Source organism: Amphibalanus amphitrite, unplaced genomic scaffold (assembly GCF_019059575.1).
Source record: "Amphibalanus amphitrite isolate SeventyFive unplaced genomic scaffold, NRLGWU_Aamphi_draft 001774F_arrow, whole genome shotgun sequence".
In the NCBI taxonomy this organism is placed as follows: Eukaryota; Metazoa; Arthropoda; class Thecostraca; order Balanomorpha; family Balanidae; genus Amphibalanus; species Amphibalanus amphitrite.
This window is the reverse complement of record NW_024883267.1, coordinates 25,753-44,281: the sequence shown is the minus strand read 5'-3', so window position 1 is coordinate 44,281 and position 18,529 is coordinate 25,753. Positions and strand designations below refer to the sequence as shown.

Genomic DNA, 18,529 nt, shown 5'->3' with positions numbered 1-18,529 from the left:
CTGGACACATCGTGCCCTGGACATTATGAACCCTGGCCATTTCGAATACTGGACACATCGTGCCCTGGACATTATGAACCCTGGCCATTTTGAACACTGGACACATCGTGCCCTGGACATTATGAACCCTGGCCTCTTTGAATATACCCTATCTGCAGCCAGTTGGCCACATTTGGACCATGCAATCCCTGGACATTATGAACTCTGGCCCATTCAAGGCACTGGCCATTTTGACACTGGGCATAGCGTACCCTGGACATTATGAACCCTGGCCAGAATGAATGCTCCCCGTTTTGACTTTAGTTACCTAACGTGGTCTGTTTCATTGAGATTATTGCACTCTGTCACGAATATTTTCGATAAGAGTGCAGTGATATTTAGACAACAGTGCTAGATTCATGACTGAAGCGAATAACTACAGTGATTCTGATTGAAGAGTTACCTCACTTCTTCTTAGCAGTGGAGATGACTTGCTAAAAACGCCGACTTCTAAAGGCTGAAACAGACTCTTTCCGCGTTCAGGAAATCGCATGCGAGAGCCTATTCAAATACATTATAATTCTTCCCGCATCAATCGCATCCGGGAGGTGCGTGCGATTGATGCGAGCGTGCTTACATGTATTTTAATAGGCTCTCGCATGCAATTTCCTGACTGCGGAGACTCTGTTTCAGGCATTAGGAGCTTCTAACGCAAATGAGAGACAATGAGATATGAAGGGACGGAAATCAGCAGACGAGCATTGGGAATATCAAATAAATAAAACGTATGAAACAGGCTGAAATAATAAAGAAGAAGATGTAGGGGACAAAGCTGAGCTGTCAAAGAAGACAAAGTTTCCAATAAGCACGCTTCGCTTAAAATGCAATATCTGTATCTCAACCGTCATTAGGTACACCAAGAAAAAAAACAGGCAGGATTCCACCAGGCTTTCTAATTGTTTTGCCTTTTGATATTTGACTATTTCAGGCTTGTTTCGTCATCATCTATCCCAGCAAAGCTTATCTGACGGTCGAATGAAGATGTCCTCTGCATATTTTTAGATCCTACACCGTCAGAGATGTCGCCACAAGCCCAGTCCAATAGCCATCAACTCAATGAGCTAAATGTCACCACCCCGAGGCTTATCCCGATTTGAGTGATACTCAAACTTCAAAGCCAGCTTGAATAAATGATCAAACTAACGAATGAAAAAGAAACTAAACCGGACACCGAAAGGCTCCCTATGACGTCATACGATGTCCTAATGACATCATACTATGTCCCAATGGCGTCAGCATGGGAGCGATGGCTCAAACAACCACACCTAGAGGTCCCGGTATGCTGATAGGTGTGTCAAAGGCTAGGAGAGTCGTAAGACTAGCGAGTGATTGCGAGTCTGGCGCCCGTTTGCACGCCGTGCAATACACAGCTTAGGTAGATGAAAACATTGCAGCTCTGTAATGGAGCCCGAAGTTGGGAATTAAAGCCAGAACGCCATAAGTTCAGCAAAAGCCTTGCTGAATATGACGGCGAGTGAGAAATGGCAAGTGGTCACGTTTCTGCTAATGACAAGCATGCCTAAAGCCCGCCACCGTACGATGCAATAGTAATGACAATAGCAGCCCACTTTTCATTGCCATCATATGAAGCATCATAGTGCTTCACCACAAATAAGAGACCAGAATCTTCTCCGAAAGAAATACACCTTAACCGCCAATTTTCACCACCTGAGTCCGCCACTGGCACTAGGAAAACGTCTGGCCTCACTATCAACCGCAGCTCGACCGCAAACCTAACCAGAGATTGCAGTTCGCTCATCCGAACAGCAACTCAACACCACCACCATAAAGCCATCACAACATGCACCAATGAGTACCCTGCTATCTTCCTTCTCCTTCACCAGTCATCCAAATCACCATGGAAACAAACAGCACAACAAACTCCCGCTGTAGCCAAAATGTATCCACTCGCCGTGGGGTACCAATGAGGTGTAAATTTGCACCTCGGGCACCCCACGCCGCTGCAGACGGATCATGACATCATCGTGGAGCCGCACAGACGCGGCAGGCATTTCCGCACTGCGATAGCCGCTCATGTATCCCGGCCAGAGTCCGCGCACCGGCTCCTCAGTCGAACGGACTGTGCACGGCGAGTCGTGCACACGAAGGAGTGCATGAACGACAGGCGGGCACCACTGGGTGTGCACACTGCACGAGTTTGGAACAGTATGCACAATTTGCACATTGCACGATGTATTCGGTGGGTTAGCGCCAGTGCAGGTAGATGGAAACGCGACAATTGGATTCGGCTTGGTTCAGAACAAACATCTCGGTTGATAAAGAGCTTATTACAGTGGTTAACTAAATGCAGTGTTACATTTTGAAGCTCACGAAACTACCATCAGAATGTGAACATATCTCAAATCTAGTACCCAAGAGTGATGTTGTGCAGCGAGAGTAATCGCATTCATATTTTTGGCTCAATCCGCTCAATCCGAATGTTATGACCATACAAAGAATTCAAGGGCCTCGCGTGTTGGACTAACTGTATTCGTATGCTACAATAACCATTACGCTTTCGCGAGGAGATTCTCTGGAATAGAATGACGTGAGTGACGCCATTTCCTTACCAAAACGGAGCCAGATCAACTGATGGAGTCATACGAAGTGGCTACAATGGTGCATTGTTAGAACGTCGCAGCAATCCATGAGCTGGTGCGCAGCATGATACTTTTCCTGTCCCAAGATTGAAGCATTGCTACTATATACGAAGACATTTTCTTCAAATACGACTCGGAAGGAAGACCACATTTTTGTTTCCAAAGGATTCTGGGTATTCCGTATTGATCATTGATTTACACAGGAACACTCATCAAGGGATATCCCAAATAAATAATGCATGATGGTCACCAGCGTGCGACATGCATGCCAATGAATTAATGGAAACTTCATGAATCACAATGCTCAGGAAGCAGAAGCATATTTGCTTCCACCTTCGACACAAACGTTGACAAAACATCCACCCACTTTTCTTACCTATCAAATACTAATTTCACCGCATGCCCCTTCACTTCCTCTAACATACCCTAATCCTTAACATCTCTTACATTCCCTAATGCTCAAGTAATCCTCATCCAGGCTAATCCGTTAGAGCCCGGCGATCAAGGTTGTCTACGATACTTGAAAGATCTGTATACTTGTCTACGATCTTCGTACCGAACGATCTTTGTACCGACTCCATCAGCTCGCTCTTCGGGTGGCAAGGAATACATGGACGACAGGCGCATAGCAACCGAGTGTCCACAATAGCCACTGCCGGTCGACGAAGGCGGCGGCGACAGTAACGACGCGACGGTGGCGACAGTGGCGATAGCAGAAGCGACAGTGGCGACGATGGCGATAGAAGCGATTGAAGAAGTGACGAAGGAATGTGAAGTTGGTGATGGTCCTGGTAAGGTTGTATGGGGAAGTGTAGTTTGTATCTAGCAAGGGAAGCGTTGGTAGTTTGTTGATATGGTGATGAGGAATGAAAACTTCACGCGTCGTTCGCGATGGACGGAAAATACCAAGGACCTATCGGCTGTCACACCGCGGTTGTGTCTTTCGGTTGGCTTAGATCTGCGGTTGTGTCTTTCCTTTCTTTGGCTCTGCTGCTTAGTGTTTGGCAGACTCATAACAATAAAACGATCTCTAAACCACACTTTACCATGCCCCACCATCATGTGACCTCGGGAGATCTAAGGTGGGTAAGGCCATTGACAGTCATGGACCACCTGCAGCTATTCTGGGGACTTCTCTAAAGTCCGCGGCCACTGACCCACCCAGATTGGTGAGGACCAGCGCCTTAGTTGGCGTCTTATCCGATCCATCTTTGTGTACCGGCTATTGTTTGGCGACGAGAGGAGCATTTTGGCTCTGACGGAGAAACTTCAGGGAAAGGAAGTTTGAACGCTGGGTGAACTTAGCTCTGCGCGGTAAAAATTTGCTTATTTGCAGCCAGAACAGCCTCTGGAGATGTTGGCATTGTCTTATGACAACATCAGCATCACTTGGTGTTGTTCGACATCAACACCGCCTTCAAACATCGTTGGACAGTTTCTAACGGTTACCTTCAGGGGTCTCCCTCAAGCACATTCATCTACGCTCCAACTGCCATTGTCTGCCAAATAGCGCGCAGCACCTACACCAGCAACTACCCTAGACCGGTTCACTCTCCTCGCCTCAATGGCGGAGGATTAGCAAGGCGAAAGTTTCACAGAAATGGGCACGATTTCGTCCCTATGAGCTGCGATCAAGCCGACGTTTTCAGGCGATGACAGTGGTCGGGTTGGCTACCGACCAACACACGTCAGTGGTAGTCTTTCCCCGTCAAATTTGTTTAATTTCAGCTTCTATTTCTGGAGATCTGTAGTTGATTTACTACTACAAACATCACTAATTTCACTCGCAATCCAAACAAAACACTCCAAACCTCATTCGTCACAGGATGTCATTTTCTTTGCGACGCGCCCAACTTTGACGAAAAGATGACAAATTCGTTGCCAAACCAACACCGAAAAAGATTCGCCGGATTCGCCAACAAAGCGAGCGAGCCAATGCTTGATGCAGACTCCGGTTGGCATCACGTGCCGTCGGCTAGTTGCCATGGTTGCCGTAAACAACTGGCGACTGCCAGCCCGGGGAACAGCCAACCACAACACCACTCCCTGTCGGTGGATCCTGACTGAAGCCCAGCAGCGCTGGCGCTCAGTGAGCTTTCAGTTCCCGTATACCCCGCTTCGGCGGGAAGATTGAAAAATGGTTAAAAGTCCATTTTTCGTTTTAACGTGCCCTAACATCTCATCATATACGCCTAAACATCCTTTTACGTTCCCCGAACAACCAGGACAATTTCTTACGTTCGACGGAATTCCCGAACGTATCTTCGCGTTATCAGGACACCCTTGAACATTTCCTCACATACCCAAGCACCCTGAACACCCCTGGACATCCCTGGCCATCCGGGTAGCTCGGTCGACCATCTATCGACCAATTCAGTCCACTGGGGACGGCCAATAAATCACATTGGCCAGAACAGACCCTGCCGGTCCGAAATAGTCCGCACTAATGCCCCAGAGAGCTCACACGAGCTCGGGGCTTTGACCCCAGGTTCTGGCAGCCAATGGAGGAGTTTCCAATCTTCGCTTCGGGAGTCTCGTACTCAACGACAATTGAGATTCCGAGTCTCTAGGACTCATGATGGTTGATGAGTGTCTTTGCTTTTTTGACACTACGTCCGGCGCTATTGTGAGTCACCGCCAAACAGGTAGACAACCAGCTACAACCATCTGTTTCGTCTATATCGATACCAGCTACAGAACAGACGTGTGCTGACGTCTGATACACAGGTGAGGTGTCGGACAGAGCTTGTATAAACAGACGGACTGAGCCAAATAGCACTGACGGAACGAGGAGGGTGTCCGTGGGGCGGAGAGGCAGAGTTGATGGCCGCTGTGGTTGATGTAGTGAAGCATAGGATGGCATGTGACATGACAGTGTCTATTGTAGCAGTCCGGCAACTGGCTAGGAGCATTAACAGAGAGGTCTATGTTAGAAGCCTACTTGTGAGAGATGCTCGTAATACAATGCTCCTACTTCCCTGTCAAGCGTGGAGAAATCGTTCACAAGAAAAGAGGAGCGTTGAGCGGAAAAGTGTTAAGGCTAGACAGTAGACAACCTAAATATAAAAAAGAATACAAACATCCTTGACCAAAATCTCTTTGTTTTATAAAGCGAAAAACAAGCTGCTAGCAGAAAGGGTTGTAAGATTCCAAAATATATGATTTGATCAAAGACCTTTGCTTTTGTGTAAAACAAATGAAGCACTACCCAGTGCCCATGTTCGTAGGCAAGGAGTCAGAGGACGTTAATATAAAATATACCTACCCACGGGACCTTCCAAGTGAACACACTAATCGATCCCCATCGATTAGACCGCTTCCCTATTCATTCCTACACCAGGATATGCCCGGTACCAATCAATGTGGTGCCTCCCACGACTAAAGACAAACAAAAGCAGCCTTTACCGCCGTGGGTCCGCCAATAAGCATGGGCAGCGGACAGTTTCAGCCTGAACTAGACTCTGACCAGCTCAAATTAATATCGTGCGGCTGCAGCAGCCAAAAGTCTTCATGTTCTGGATTCAATCCAAAACTCCAGAACTTGTACGTAAACTTTTAATCCTTGCAAAACAATGGCCAGAACCGGACGGCTTTGCGGAAGCTTTGCAAGCATGGTAGCGGTTGCATATGACAAATTAAGCGGCATTGTTACGCTGTTTCAGCATTGCTTATTAGTAGCAACAATAGTATTTCAGGATAAGACCGAATACATTTTGGTGCCAGAAATATGTAAGTAAATTCATTAGGCCCACCAGCAAGTAACCAATTTTAGACATTGAATTGGTAAAAACTATCTATCATCGTTGTGCACGATATGATCTTAAGTTTGAAAACATGTTGGTTTTCATTGACTTTGACTTAGACCATTCATTCATTGACTTAGACCTCAATTAATCAGAGGTAGAAATAACCTCCCAAGCCCAGAAAGCTTAGCTGGACTCAGCTGTGGGAATCCTAATCATGCTGCAGCGTCTCCTGAGAAAAGAGAACTGAGAACGTCTTCTGAGAAAAGAGAACAGCAACCACTTCCAGAGCGAACGACCACTTTTGGACAAACCGGTGGTCATTTCTGGCCTAAAATGCGGCGACATTACTATTCCAGAAGAACACTGAAAACGGAAACGACACCAAGCAGCACTCAAACAGCGCTGGAATCGCCTACACTTAGTTCGAAATGTACTTAGTACACACAGTAGTAATGTACACACAGTAGTAATGTACACTGTACTTAGTTCGAAATGACCAATACTTTCCGTGCATACAACGGTACAAAAATGACATCTTAGCCCGCGCACCGACGGGGGGGGGGGCGGATATCCGCCCCCCCTGAGGTTTTTCGCGGATAGCGGGAAAACCGCGGCGCGTAGCGCCGCGAAATTTGGTATGACTATTCTCTCATCAATTTTACACATGGTGTGCAAGTTTGAACCTCTTTACTTTTAAGGTCAGGTCACCAGGTCACTTTGAATGACCCAACCTCAAGTCACTTTTTTTGCAACTTTGTCACCGTGCCAGAGCTACAGTAGATGTCGGAGGCCTTTGAAAGTCGCAGGATGTTATTAGGTCATTAGTAGCTACAATTTGTATATCTCGGAATTTTGATGTCGGTGACCTAAGGTCAGGTCAATTTCGCGACCTCCCCATTATAAGTCAATGGGGGAAAAATCAACTCCCTGTTTTTACCACTAAAACGGGTCGGAATGGCCCCATATACCATACATGACTTCACATACGATCAACCTTCACTACCTTGAGGTCTGTTTTGCTGTTGGGCAGCTGTAAGGTCATGTGACGTCATCAAAGGTCACCAAAGGTTTTTTGCCAATAACTCCTTACAGGAACAAGATACAGCCGCGCGGATGGTCTCATTGTGTTCAGCTCGTCAAGACGCATCGAATGATATACATGATGACCTCGAGGTCACGTGACCTGAGGTCAACCTTTGACCTTGACCTTTCGAGGTCAACATATATATCATTCGATGCGGATTGACGAGAGGATCACGATGATGCCCTTAGTTTGTTCCTATCTTGACTACTTCGAAAGTTATTCGAGAAAAACCCTCTCCATATCTAGCGCCGCCATTTTGACTTTTTCGACCCCTGTGACGTCATCTTTGACCTGACCTGAAAATGACCTTAGTAAAAATTGTAGACCTTGTCCGTGCGTATCCGATGCCGTTTACCGCTTGTCGCTATCTTGCTTCGTTCTCGAGATCTCAGGGGGGGGGGCGGTCATCCGCCCCCCCCCCCCGTCGGTACTAAGTTGGCGCAGACCCTCGAGACAGTGAAGCCAGGTGGCTAGGCATTCCCGGGCAAATCCCGTTGCTGTTTCTATGGGAAAGGCACACGCTACTACCCCCGTCTGGCGCAAGTACGCCAAATCTCGCCGCCAGCGCGGCACTAAATGTCTCACACGAACCACCCAAGGCCGTCAGTGCACCGCTGCAGGTCACTCTGCGTCGTAAAACGTCGCTATTGCGTCACTTCACGCCGGTGCTATGTCAGCAGACACCAAGGACAGTCTGAATGCCTTACAGAGGTGATGTTGCTCGACTAGAACCAGTTACGTCAGCATACACACTAATTCAGCCATAGAGGATCACAGGAACATCAATACGCATCTCGGCAGTCAAGTCATTCCTCTGCCTGGCCCGATTTTGGTAAAATGTGTATATGATGTAGCAGAGTAAAGTGTGGTAGGATGTACAATGTACATAAGATGTGACTTGCCACTAACGCCTTCTGCGACTCGGAAACTGACTCACTACTGAAGTAGCTAGCAGCTACTGACAGCAATTTTCCCTGCGTTTCTCACTTTAGCTCGGTGACTACTGACTAGACCACAAATGATTATTCATAAGGACGTATCATCCTTAGAGCTTCACCTATAGAGTAACGCAGATAAACAAATTTGCGTGACAACTAAATCAATAATCACTACACAATAGTACCGCTAATGTAGCACACGGCAATATCACGTGTGTCACTGGCATTAAATCACACCAGTTTATGTCGGTGTGTGTATCATATGTAAATCGGAGAATGGCGTCACCGTCATTTGGTTCTGGCAGCGAACGGCATGAATGAAACATGGCGAGATTCCACGACTAGTCCAGCCACTAGCGCGATGTGCAATCGATGTGGTCATAAGTGGTTCATGGAACTAGTTTGTTATGTACGCCCTACGTAGAACAACTTAGGGAAAGAGGTTCATTTTTTTTTCTCATAGCTTTAGCTAGTGCAAAAAGGCAGTGTGTAGTATCTGAAAGAAAATGGTAGAGACAGTTTCAGGAGACTGGGGTTTCCCTCATGTTTACCTTTCCTGTGTCATGTTTACTAGTTACAACTGTCTTCCTTCAACGTCTACTTAGACAAAATACTCTGTCACAGGTCCCCCTACTAACCGTTTCCGGTCTGCCTCATCACATGCGTCGTCGCCATGGTAACGCCTGAGGTCAGCGCAGTCTTGGAGCTCGCTGACGGCGCTGAACACATGAACACGTCATCCGATCCGTCCGTGGAAGGCGTGGCGGACCCTCCGGCCACCGCAGCGGTGGGGGCAGGTCGCGAGATGCACCCCCTTCCGCCGGTGACCTGTACCCGAACAGTAACCGCAGGTTTCGGCGGAGCTGGGGGAGCCAGCGCGGGTTGTACGCGCACCTTCACAGCAGGAGGTGGAGGTGGTCGCTCCGATATCCTCGCCGAGAACACGTTGTGAGGGGCGTTCGGAGGATGTCGGTGAGGCAATCCTGACAGAGAGACTAGTCTGTCGGCCACTGAAGTCGCTTCTGCCGGACAGTGCGACGTAACACATCTCCACCGCGAGCTGCCACCCGAGTCACCACCGTTCGACACTGAACGATAACAGTTCCCTTCGAGCACCAACTCCGGACGACCGTCTACCCCCGTCGTCATCTCCGCTGAGAGTTCGGGACGTCCAGTAGCTGCCGATGGGGGCGACGCGTCGACCTCGCGTGGTCGCTTCCGCGTCTGTTTCGCCACAATCGCTGCCTCATGCTCGACACGCGTCCTCTTTGGCACGGGGTCGGTGGAGGGGGATGCCGGTCGCACCCTGGCCACCAGAGGAGCCTCTGGTGCGGGTTGAGTCTCCATGGGGGACACACCCGACCTTCCTCCACCTCCTCCAACTACCACACCCACTCCAGCACTACCTCCTACACCTCCTCCAGCACTGCCTCCCCCACCTCCTCCACCGCCGCGCAGTCCCGACGCGCACACAGACTCCAGGGCTCGCCTCTCTCCATCGGGCAATTCCGAGGCGGGAACCATGTTCTCCGGCAACCTCGTATAGTTCCTCGCGTGTGTGTGCGGCAGCCCCGTTCCCACCCCAGACAGATTCTCCACACCTGATCCTGTCGTCTCTACACACGCCGTGCAACCGGAGTGACGCTCTGAGCAAGTCCAGAGGGTCACGCCATCCGTGGCAGTGGTCTGCTCGAACGTGTACCCATCCACGATCATCATCAGGCGTCCGGTGCTTCTGCTGGCCAGTACAATCATGGCAGCGTTCTCCATGGTGGGTCGACCTGGAGCTGCACTGGGGACGGATGAAGGACAGGGGCAAGACGTGGGAATTGCACCTGTGCCTCCGCCAGGTCCGGGGCCGCAGACGGGTATGGCTGAGCTCGAGGGGACTCCGCAGCCCGGAGGGACACCTCCGGGCGCTCCCGGTCCTCCAGACACCACACCAGTCATGGCAGACACTCCAGCCGACACTCCGAGCACTCCTGCCGGCGCCGGCGACACTCCCATCCCGGGACTGATTGTACCACTCGCGCTGGGTTCCATCAGAGGCGACGCAGCCGGGGAGGGTTCCGTTTTTATATGCTGCAGAGGCTGCCACGGTTCCGCTAACGTGCCAGGCACACCTGGCGTTACCCCCGTCACAGGTGTGACGCTGGCGCCTCCGTGTGACGGAGGCGGCGGATGATCGTGAGGTAAGTGAGACACTGACCGCACGACGTCTCTCTCGCGCACAGCACGCACACTACACTGGCGTCGCGCACAACGCCAGTAACTTCGCGACTCCGAGTCGCGTATCTTCTGGAATGGGTAGCCGTCGATAAGGAGCGAGACGGTGCCGCGTCGCGTGCTGCCGATCTGCACGTGCGGCGGCCGCTGGCTCATACCTCCGCCGCCAACGGACACCCGTCTGACGCGGCTCGCTCGCGTTACCGACGTCGACACATCACTGCGCGAACGTCATCGCGTCACGGCACACTCTGGGTACCAGAAACAACACCCCGCGTCCCGATGAGCCGCCGCCTCCACAGGCACTATCTCAGACACGTGCGACGGCTCTCGGTCCGTGCCGTCACTACACCCGCCTCCGCCGCCGCCGCCGCTGCCGCCGCCGCCGCTGCCAGGCGCAGCCGACCGGCTCACTCGACCTCCTATTGATCACTGGCCAGTACCACGTGACCGTCGGCGGCAGCCGCCAACGGTACCACGTGACCGGCGAGGAGCCGGTGATAGTTCAGCCGCCCGCCGGTAGATGGCAGGATGTGTAGGACTGAGAGGTCTGCGAGGAGGGGTGGGAGGTGGGAACTGGACAGAGGCCGCTACTGAGGAGGGCTGAAATCTCGAGGGACTCAGGGAAGGTAGGTAGGCATCAGTTTGGAAATGGAGAACAGAGAACGACTGAATGAATTAACAGCATGAGCCGAAGTACAAGGTCGAAGACGATTAATTAATTTGCCAGAATAGCAAAGCTGCACCGCTAGTATATCGCTCAACAGTCTTGCAGTTTGAACAGACCCGCAAAGTCATCACCATGCCACCATGGTGTATCGTATCGTAAGTCATCACCAATCACCATGAATCCATGTCACTACTTGGACAATTGGACAACAGATCTAATCCAGAAATCACTACTGGATATATCTGGATGACCGACCTCCCTTTGCTGAGCTAACTGACAGCATTCCAGCGGCGAGCAATGACAGTTGGTAGGGAGCCATTTGGCAGCACAACAGACCAGAGCGTCACACAAGGACGTCTGAGGTCCAGGACTGGCAGGACCCGCCGCGCCAACCGCCCAAACCGTCTGGAAACGACCGATCGCGAGAGGACAGGACTCCGGCGACAAATGATCCTCTTCTATTTTAGAAGAATGATGATGATGATGAATTGGTTTTTGGGCGCTCGGACTACAGTGGTCATCGGCGCCCATTATTTTAGACGAATGCTAGATCGTCAATATGTCCAGAAGGCAGTAACAATCTAAAGAAGCAGAATTGGGCAAAAGAAACCTAACCAGACATACCTGCTTATCGCACGAGCCGTAAGAACCAAATAATGCAGATTCCAGAGCAGGCTAGCAACAAGACTGCGCGGGGCGGCTGGCTTATTTGATAGTTCATACCACACGAAACGCTAACGGTCTTTAGATAACGCGTGATGTGGCGAGCCTCACGACATCCTAATCGCAATGCTCATCTCCGATGTTCCGTGCCACAGCAGTTTGCACCAGCTTGAGGCTTGCGTTACGGGTTTAGCAAGTCACGATGAGACTTGGTGAGCGCCTGTTGGGGGGGGGGGGGGGGGAGATGAATGCAATCGGTGCTCGTTCTATTGCAGATTCAAGGTATTTGCGAGTTGATCATTTTTGAGCCCAAGCCATATCTCAATCTAACAATTATCATTGTTGTGGCCTGTGATGAGCTAGCTATAACTACCCTATAACGGGTCTTATCTCCCACTTTCATGCCGCACATCTAGCGTTAAGGCCTGGCTACACTATGCGTTTTCTGCGTGCGTTTTTTGCGGGTTTGTGTGTTTTGCGTGATATCTTTCTAGAAAAAGACGATATAACGTGTTTGTGATGTTTTTTTTTATATTAACTTTTAGTTTATATTAGAGTTATATTACCTTTTGTACATATATACCTAATGCACTACTAATGTAAAAATAATATTATAACTTTTCTCTAGAACGATATTCCGCAAAAAAGCGCGAACCCGCAAATAACGCACGCAGGAAACGCATAGTGTGGCCAGGCCTTTACGTATGTCCAACGACATCCGACAAACATCTTTGATCTTGAATTAAGTGAAGATTTGAATTTTCCCTACGACCAAATCCAACTTGAGATATTCGTCCCAAACATATCCCTGCTGGTTCCTACCCTTATGTCCATTACCTCTTCTACACCTCATCGTTTAGCTTTCTACCCCTTTTCATCCTACATCGTATACCTAATCCTTCTCCACCCCTGCAATATTGGCCTCATCTCACACCAATATACTATCGCTCAGTAAAACGCCGACGCCGACGACAAACTAAAAGCCGAAACCAGAACCGACAAACGACCCGCCTTTCTGTCCGCTCAGCCGAGCTGATAAGGCTCACAGGACGGTCATGGTGGGCGGCGCTCGTGGAGACACAGGATATCCGCCATCGTCGACCGTACTCAGCAGAGTATACGATACGAATGCTTGAAGAGCTGGATCAGCAATGGGCACGCGGGGCGGTACTGGTCGGTTAGCGCTGGTAAATGGTAGGTGTCGCTGATAACTGGTAATTGTGCTGGTAAATGGTAAGTATAGCTGATAGCTGGTAAGTTGCTGGTAAATGACAACTACTGTTGGTAATTGGTAGGTGGGGCTGGTAAATGCTTAGTGATCTCGCCAGCAATGATCAATCTCAGTGAAAAAAGTAAACAGACAGGATACCCCAAATACAACCACCCATCCCATTTAGATTCCGCCCATATAATTCACATGGCAAGCCACCATTCTCCCGCCCATTTCTCTGGGGGGGGGGGGGGGACAGTGAGACGGCACGACCTCCGTCTTCTGCCAGGAGCATCCGTCAGAACCCCAGCCAAGTGGTCACGGTGGTGCGCCCCCAGACAACACGGCCTGGCCAGGTCGCCACCCAGGGCTGGGGCGGTCAGGGTCGCGGGGAACGGGACGGACGCGCCTCCAGGCGAGAGAGGACACGGTGAGGGAAGAGGGGTCAATTGGGACAAAAACTTGTGGTGGCAGAGTGGGAAGGAGGATTGATAAACTGAGATTAGGCAGCAAGCTATAGTTGATAGGTATTTAATAAATGCTTTCTAAGCATAATTGGTCACAATGCCCATTAGGTGTTTTAGGTTCGAATTAAAGTGACTTTAATAAAAGGATAACGTGATTATTTTTGTGATCCGTTCAAGCAGGTAAACGCTAGCAGTGCTGAGCCATTTCCCGCAAACATGTTTGACCGAAAACCTAAAAAACTCACTTGCGCTATAATAAACTTCTTTCAGGCCTTAGGTACTTCCCCGACCCGAAATCTCACCGTTTCTGGCGGCTTCATCGCGGTTGATTCGGCGATGTTTCTGCGAGACGCCCCTAGGTGGCAGCAGCTCCGCCACTCTCTTCACACCCTTCTCCAGCCACATCGTAACCACCGGAAACACTCTTCACATCACACTCCACTCCACACTCATCACAAACTCTGACCGCCGAGTGCTGGGTTAGACACTTCCCCACTCAAAGTTAGAACAATCTTGCAACCATTCTTGGACCGATCCAAAACGAAGTAAAACCAAACCGCGACCAGACGAAACAAAGCAAAACTGATAGGAGGATTCTCACCACCGCCACTCTCCGCTGTGCCGTCGTCGGCGGGCGTAGTACACAACTGATGGCTGGCCGGGCGGCTGAGGCCCGCTGGGAGCGAACTGTCCCGGGCGGGCGACGAGCCGTCTGACTCACTCGTGCTCACTGACTCAGCAAGAGGTGAGGCGAGTGAGCTGCTGCGGCGCGACCGGCCGCCACGTGTGAGACGACATGTGAGAAGTGAGAGGAAGCGCGACGTGTGGATCCACGTGGTGGATCGCCATTCGCCACATGCGAGCAGAGATGAGTCGCCACGGGTTTGAGTAACACGTGAGCCGCCTGGGATGCGAGATGCCACGTGAAATTGCACGTGTTCCTCTTCCACGTGATCCAGTCGCCACGTGGAGAGGTAACCACGTGAGAGGTCACCACGAGCCTCAATCACCACAAGACAGGAGTCACCACAACTACAATTGTTCACTCCGACCGTAGCATCAACCCAGAAACGGACCCACGCTTCAAAGACTACCAAAAGCACAGCCACCACTACGTCCATTATAAAACTTGATTCAAATCTGTCACTGTCTGTGCATGGGACGCAGCATGGGAGCAGAAATGGTTTCACTAGACGGTGGCTGTAAAGTCAGACTGCTGCAACCGCGCAGAAGTCGGGGGGGGGGGGAAGGGGGTGTGGCCGTCTGGGGAGGGGACGGAGACGCTTCAGTCTTCCTGGGAGAGGGACACTAGCCCCCCCCCCCTCCGCCCCTTAGTGATTGGCCTGGCTCACGGGGCGGTCGGGGAAGTTGCTATCTTATCTAGATCACATACAGACTGGCGCCCCGGGCGTACCCCTAGTAATACAATGCCAGCGGTCTAGACTCCTTGCAGCTGCATTGTCCGTCATTGAATGTGTACGGCCACCATGCAGAGCTAACTCCAGACGGTTTGACCTTGTATACCCACTGCCTGCAAGACTACCTACACAGACGCCGTAGACAAAAGGTCAGGAAAACGCGATCAGTGGACCGTGTGAACTAGACCAGTGGCATATTTACCACACAAAAATAGAAATGACGAAAAATGTCATGCTGTTATAATTAACCCGCGCCCGGCTGGGGGTCCTGGATTTCCACGCCCTGCTGGGGGAGGGGGGGTGTTTGAACACCCCCCCTTCTAACTCGGCTCCTGGGCCACGTAGCGATACGCGGAAGGCGGCGTTCGAAAGAGCGTCAAAAATAATGAGGAAATCACTTCGGTCAATTTTTTGGTCAGGTCAAAGGTCAGGTCACCAGAGGTCATTGAAGGCAAAATTTCGCCGATTTCCAGGTCGAATGTCGACAATTTCCAAGAAGCCAGCGCATAACTCGGGAACCAATAGAGCTACAGCGCCGCGGAAAAGCGCATTCGATAGCCCTATTAACGCCCTTTCTGAGTAATTCTCTCAGATTTGACCTAACGTCAACGGTTTTGCCTGCAGGGGGCAAAAACTGCAAAAATAGCCGATTTTTTCGGAAACAGTTTTTCTGCAATAACTTTTGACCCAGACCTTGTACGAGCTTACTTTTACCGGCATCGTGTTCCTCTCGTCAAGACGCATCGAATGAACCATAACTTGACCTTTAAAGGTGAACTTGAAAATTTGACCTCAGGTCAAGGTCATGACCTGACCGGAAAGGGTCATGTTGCATATCAGTCGATCCGTATCGTCGAGCTGAACACATCTAAGGCGTTTTCATCGCTCTAGCATACCCCTATCAAAAGTTATTTGCGAAAAATTGTTAGATACCATTCGTGACCTAAGATGACCTCAGGGCATAAACAGGGGTCACGGACACCATTTTCATGTTCAGTGTGTCTAAACCACTTGTAATTCAGTGTTTGGGAGTGTTTATAATGTCTTTCGTCCAAAAGAGGCGCATTTCAATTTTCTCCCATTGACTTATAATGGGGAGGTCGCAAAATTGACCTGACCTTAGGTCATCGATATCAAAATTCTGAGATATGCATTTTGTACATGCTATTGCTCTTAGCAATCGCTGAAAGTTTCAAAGCGATCGGTCACTCGGTGTAGCTATGACGGACATTGAAACTTTTTATGAGGTGAGGTCACTTCAAGTGACCTGGTGACCTGACCTTGAATGACCTTCGTCTGAAATTTTCACAACATGTGTAGAATTGATGTATGATAAGGTGTACCAAAAACGGCGGCGATCCGCGCCGCCGTTTTTGAGATATTCGCGAAAAACCACAAGGGGGGGTGTTCAAACACCCCCCCCCCAGCAGGGCGCGGGTTAAGTAGTTTAGAGGACATGGTTTTATACGTCATAGATGCATTAATTTGTTACTGAGGAAGACTGCAGAAATAACGCATAACTATATAACTATGAAAAATATGATTTTGGTATTCTTTCTGTAATGAGTTGACTCCCCTTCCTCCAAAAATAAAACGCTCTGGTTATTTTGAATCATGCTCGTCAACGACCCATTAAATTTTATAGAAAATATTTCTCAAGCATGACTAAGAACATGGAGCACTGTAGATGGTTATAGACAGTAACTCATGTATTTAACTGCCAAGGGTGGTTTCTTAGTAGGGTAGGTGGCGATAGAAAGTCCACAATGCAACCACTGGCCACAATGTGTTTAAATAAAGCACACCGTTGAACACATCACGAACATCATGAATCACAAAACGTACCCAGAAACTTGAGGAAAACTCACACCATTTACAAGATACATATCGCAACTCTGTACCATATACCCTCAGAGTGAGCATGTATGTTTATATGACGAAAACCGTGCACGTTTTTCATTGATAGCTCTGATTTGTTCTTACCATCACGCCAGATAGTGTCTTGGACCATAAAAAACTATTTTTGCCAGAGGTTTCTCAAGCAGACTCATGTGGTATGAAACAAGCCACCAGGAATGGATATCTCGCAACTGCGGTGGCAGTGGCAGGCAGGAATTAAGAGATTCCCAACCCAGTAAACAAACAAAGCAATAATCTTCTACTTATCGTGTACTACATGGAAACAACAGGAACTTGCGAAGCATGCAAACTTGCGCGGCGCAAGTAATGTGATGCTGCTGAGATTTTAAGATAGCGGTAATCCTGGTTAGGACTTAATGAAAACTAAGAAGTTATGCAGTTTTAGTCGCTAGGTGTTTATAAAAACTCGTGGAGCCCGTAAAGGACAAGTGGAGCCTCTTCCAAAGTTCGCTATGCACAGGCTCAGTAGCGTCTCACAGAAAACTAGACAGGCCAGAACATGTAACTAGTCAGAATATCAAGATATTTCGGTAGTTATGGGTATTTTTCGGTGTTCTAAATGTTTTTTTTTTATCCAACAGTAGTAGCATGAGTTGGCGGCTTACGGGTTATGCAATGTTTGACTTCGTGATTACATTTTAACTTTAAACTGTGATGCTAAACCGTAGAAGAAGTTAATTACATTTGATCTTTGTAGTTTCCATCACTACACGGATGAAAATTGTCCCAATGCACACCAGCGAATCGTAGCCTGTCGCGATTCACAAGATGATAGCATGGCAATAGTGCAGAGGCCCTCTGCCCTGCGATCAAAAATTGTCATTATTGCTTCGTTGAGTGGGACAGACCGTGTCTGGTTTTGATGGGTACGCCAAGCCTTGGCACCCATTTTCCCGTTGTCCAGAATTGGCCGATCGGGCGGTAGGGGTCGGGACCTACGCAACAAGCTGTGCTCAGCATGTGAACTCGGCTCTAATCCGCCCATTCAAACACCGGCTAAATTCATTTAAATGAATCTTCTATAAAATGTTTTATAGAGTATTGTATAACATGTTTTTATTCTCCTTTCAGTACTGTCGAGGATCTGTTCCGAATAAGAGATGCAATTCCACTAAGCGCTCCATCCCTTGCATCAGAAATAAACGCTGAATTGTAACACACTGTCTTATAGGTAGATAAATCCCGAGTCTTTGATAATAAAAAACGAAATCTGTGCATACCAAAATCCTGCACGGCTTGACCGTGTAGAAAGACGTTCGACACTGCTGAGAAATACTGTGCACTGGTATTTACACGGGTGTCAACCGGGTCTCGCTGAGTGTCAGAGTGTCGTGGAGTGTCGTGACTGACACCCGAGTGTCAGTGTGCCATCCAGTGCCATTCTGTATCATTCTGTGTCATCCGACTCACCGTTAAACACCTGGTCGTTTCGCTGAATGACGGGCACTAGAGAGACCTGACACTTGCCGGGGCCGTTCTCTGTGGAGAGCCCAGATCAACGCCACGCACACATTGTTAGACCCGGCTGACCCGGCAGCACAGGTCAGG

At 49.4% G+C, this 18,529-nt stretch overlaps 1 protein-coding gene across 1 annotated transcript in view; it reads right to left on the bottom strand.

The window, feature by feature from the left end:
• LOC122375096 (calcium/calmodulin-dependent protein kinase type II alpha chain-like) overlaps window positions 1-18,529 on the bottom strand; it is a 53,175-nt gene that overhangs the window by 13,519 nt on the left and 21,127 nt on the right. The window contains exon 7 of the mRNA XM_043354280.1: window positions 18,392-18,460. Coding sequence (XP_043210215.1) covers window positions 18,392-18,460 — 69 coding nt within the window. The remainder of the gene's footprint in view (window positions 1-18,391; window positions 18,461-18,529) is intronic.